Source organism: Galeopterus variegatus, unplaced genomic scaffold (genome assembly GCF_000696425.1).
Source record: "Galeopterus variegatus unplaced genomic scaffold, G_variegatus-3.0.2 Scaffold8674, whole genome shotgun sequence".
NCBI classification, from domain to species: domain Eukaryota; kingdom Metazoa; phylum Chordata; class Mammalia; order Dermoptera; family Cynocephalidae; genus Galeopterus; species Galeopterus variegatus.
The window spans coordinates 1-4,265 of record NW_007734785.1 but is presented as its reverse complement, the minus strand read 5'-3'; the positions used below and the strand labels follow the sequence as shown (position 1 = coordinate 4,265).

The 4,265-nt window shown below is 58.2% G+C and overlaps 1 protein-coding gene across 1 annotated transcript; it reads right to left on the bottom strand.

Moving 5' to 3' along the window:
* Positions 1-6: 6 nt before the first annotated feature.
* On the bottom strand, positions 7-4,217 carry LOC103608667 (solute carrier organic anion transporter family member 4A1-like; the record flags this gene model as incomplete). The annotated part of the gene is made up of 5 exons (XM_008593064.1): positions 7-200; positions 2,094-2,242; positions 3,410-3,474; positions 3,775-3,947; positions 4,049-4,217. Coding segments are annotated over 5 exons (700 nt in total), but the record flags the coding sequence as incomplete, so codon positions are not given.
* Between the last annotated feature and the right edge of the window lie 48 nt (positions 4,218-4,265).

The following is a 4,265-nucleotide window of genomic DNA, read 5'->3' as shown; positions in this document are numbered from 1 at the left end:
CTCTTGCTCTCAGGGGATGCTCAGTGGCTGCTGTGTCCCCGGGGGTGGGGAAGGGCTCAGATGTTGCTCTGGAGCTGGAGGTCCATGGCGTTGTTGGAGGCTGAGGACTGGCTGGGCAGAGAATCTTCTGAGCCGTCCGAAGACCCCGATGGGGGCTTGTACTGGAAGCAGGCAATGGCAAAGAAGAGGAAGCCCAGCACCTGGGGACAGAGGAGGAGCCACTGGACCCCCCGAGCCACCTGCTCCAAGGCCCCCCCGCCCCTTGAACCTGGCCCACCCGGGAGGAAGACACGTCTTTCCCACATAACCAGCTCCTAGAGTGGGTACCAATATTGTTAACAAGGAAATGAAAAACATTTGACTAAAAACTGAGGCACAGGATAAGGTGGCAGGGCTTGTCATGGGTTGAACAGTGTCTCCCCAAAAGATATGTCTGAGTCCTAACCCTGCGTGCCTGTGGATGGGACCTTATTTGGAAATAGGGTGTTTGTAGGTGCAACTCAGTTATGGGTCCTGAGACGATGACATCCTGGATTTAAAGTGGGCTCTACATCAATGACACGTGTCCTTATGAGAGAGAGACAGGGAGATCTGAGGCAGACACGGAAGGAAGACTGTGTGAAGATGAAGGTAGAGACCAGAGCGATGTGTCCACACAGCAAAGATTGCCGGAGCCACTTCCAACACGGGAGAGGCTGGACCAGATCCTACCTCAGAGTTCCCAGAAGGGACTGACCCGCCCACACCTCAATTCCTCATTACGGCAGCCACAGACACCTAACACGAACCGGTCAGTTACTTCCCCGCAACAGGGAGTGACAGCCACCCTGCGGGGGCATGCGGGGACACGGCAGGCTGGCGCGCAGACCCTGGAGACCGCGCAGCCCGAGAGCACCTCACACACGCAGCGAGCTGTGCACACAACTGAGGCGTGAACCCCGGGCTTGGGCAGAACCTCCCACGTGCTTCCCGGAGCACCGCCCCCGCGCTCACAAGAGCAAGGCTGTTTCAACTTGGTTGCGCGGCGATCTGATCGATGGGGACTTTCAGGGCCTGGCCTGTCTACCCCTCTTCTAAAATCAACGCCTTGCTTCTGGAGCCGACCCCAACCCTCTGCACGGTTCATGCCGGCTGTGCGGAGCTCCTGGGTTGTGGTCTGGGCAGACGTGGGCACCAGCCTGCTGCTCAGCATCCAACATACAGGAAAGGAAAGGCAAGGGACAGTTCCCTGGGAAGAGTGTGTCTCTGTAAATTGACCAACAGCTTTTCTCCAGAGCCACACAAATCCCTTCTCACACATGGCTATTTTTGTGCTAATCCGAGGGGAGATAAACACAGGTCTCCTTCCTGGCTTCAAGCCCTTCTCTTTCTCCAAGCCTCCTGCACGGAAAGCACCTGGGGCCGGGGCCCCTGTGAGCTGAATGCCCCTGTGTCTGCCACCCCAGAAAGAGGATCACAGTCCTCTGAGCTCCCGGCCCTGGGATTTCATTTTATTTTGAAGGGTTTTTGCCCTATCCCCTAATGGGGGGACATTGAAGCTAGCATGAGCCCAGAGTTACAACAGGAAGTTTCTCTTAGCTTGAAAAGAGAGGGACAGGCTGAGAAACAGGTGGAGTTCAAGGCACGTTGAGAGTGGAGGGTCATGTCGCACATGGATACAGCAAGCAGGCCAAGGCCCAGCACTGGACCGGCCCGCCAGGCTGCCAGGAGGAGCCATCCCTCCAAAGCCCTTCACTAACCAGATCCACCTGGCACCGTCCATGCTGTGGTCGGCAGCCCCTGGCAGGCAGAGGGACAGGAGCTGCTTCTAAGGCTTGGGGCTGCGAGCTGGGTGCTGCTGGGGGCTTGGAGTGTGAACCTTGAAAGGCTCTTCCACGGCTCCATCTGATGCCGGCACATCTTCAGAGTCCCGGCACCAGCTCGTGAGGCATGTGGAAGGGATGTCCCCTTCTAGAAACAGAGCTGCAGGTATTCAGCTGGGGTTGGAGCTGTTGGGAGATCCCATGGAGTGTCCTGCCCTGAGCTAGCTGAGGAGGAAATCCCCCACTGCCCTCTGGAGAGACCCCAGGCTCCCTCCCGTGGGCGCAGCTCACCTTGTACACGAGCCCCGCAATGAGCATGTACCGGCTCATGGCCGCGTTCTGATACACAAAGCAGGAACCCTGGTGGCCGCACTGGTTCTGCCACAGAAGGCACGCCTTGTCAATCACCCAGCCGAAGGCGATGGGCCCGGGGATGCCCCCTGCAGAGAGACACTTGCTCAGCACCTGACATGCCCAGAGGCGGGCAGGGGGTGTGGGCAGTCAGGAGACCTGGGATGCGCGGGCTCTTGGAAGGGTGACATCGGCCATTGATGTTCTCAGAGGCTCTCAGAGGGGACTTAAATGTTCTTTTTCTAGGGATTCAGCATCAGGGCTGGGAGTCCCCCCTCTCTGATTCCTATGCAGCCTTCATGTTAATGAGGGGAAAAAACTCCTTGGGCAAGTAAATGACGATGGGTCCCTCTAGGGGACAGTTAGAGAACAGTGCTCTCCCCGGGTGGGCATAGCTCCTGCGGAGATGCACAGTGGCGCAGTGAGTAGACCCCTGCCGGGTGCCCTCGCACAGCGAACACACCGCACAGCTGTGCGTGATTTCCTCGTGCTCCACTGTACCTAGTGTTCTAACTACGATCCACTGGATTCCCAGGGCGAAGGATCTCTGCTGGTCAGAGACACACCTGCAATGGAAAACCACAGGTCAGTGCCCACAGAAGTGTGGCTGTGTGCCATGTCATACCCCCAGGCCAGCAGCTGAGTCCTGGCCAAGCCTCAGATCACATCACCACCTCCCCAGGTGGCAAGCACCTCATCAGAGGTCACAGACAGCTCTTTCCTACCACAGCGACAGACAGGCCCGCTTTGCCGGGGCCCAGAGTGTACCCCGGAGTGTACCCCGTCGTGGGATCTGCAGAGCTCCTCCTTCCAGTGCTGCAAGAGAAGGTTCCGGACAAAAGCAACACCTGGGCCCCCTGGCTTACCGTAAAGTTGCTGTGAGCGCAGGAATGCNGTGTGGGCAGTCAGGAGACCTGGGATGCGCGGGCTCTTGGAAGGGTGACATCGGCCATTGACGTTCTCAGAGGCTCTCAGAGGGGACTTAAATGTTTCTTTTTCTAGGGATTCAGCATTAGGCTGGGAGTCCCCCATCTCTGACTCCTATGCAGCCTTCATGTTAATGAGGGGGAAATACTCTTTGGGCAAGTAAATGACGATGGGTCCCTCTAGGGGACAGTTAGAGAACAGTGCTTTCCCCAGGTGGGCATAGCTCCTGCGGAGATGCACACTGGCACAGTGAGTAGACCCCTGCCGGGTGCCCTCGCACAGCGAACACACCGCACAGCTGTGCGTGATTTCCTCGTGCTCCACTGTACCTAGTGTTCTAACTACGATCCACTGGATTCCCAGGGCGAAGGATCTCTGCTGGTCAGAGACACACCTGCAATGGAAAACCACAGGTCAGTGCCCACAGAAGTGTGGCTGTGTGCCACGTCATACCCCCAGGCCAGCAGCTGAGTCCTGGCCAAGCCTCAGGTCACATCACCACCTCCCCAAGTGGCAAGCACCTCATCAGAGGTCATAGACAGCTCTTTCCTACCACAGCGACAGACAGGCCCGCTTTGCAGGGGCCCAGAGTGTACCCCAGAGTGTTCCCCATCATGGGATCTGCAGAGCTCCACCTTCCAGTGCTGCAACAGAAGGTTCAGGACAAAAGCAACACCTGGGCCCCCTGGCTTACCGTAAAGTTGCTGTGAGCGCAGGAATGCTGCTGAGGAATGTGAAGAAAATAACAACGAATACGAAAACCAGAAGGAGGGGCTTTGTCTGACAAGCTGAGGTACATTTCCCTGCAGTAGCGTGGCCAAAACCAGAGGAAAAGTTCTGAGAGACGCAGCTACAGTTTCGGTAGACCTGGGGAGCCCGACAACAGCGCCAGTTACCAGAGGGAGACACAGAGGCCCCTCCCCAGGGTGCAGGCAGGGCTGGGGGCTGCAGGCAGCAGCCACACTCACCTTCCGGCCACCTGGGCTAGTCTCGGCTGTCGCAGGGCACCCTGCGTGGCAGGGCGAGAAGTACAGGACGCCGTCAGAGCCGCACACGGGGTTGTAGTGCTCCAGCTGGCAGCCACAGGCTGCATTGCAGGCGGCCGTGAGTTCTAGGCCCTCAGGCTGGGGCAGGAGGCTGCAGGGGGAGGGGAGGGCGGTGGCAGGGGCGAGAGCCAGGGGGGCT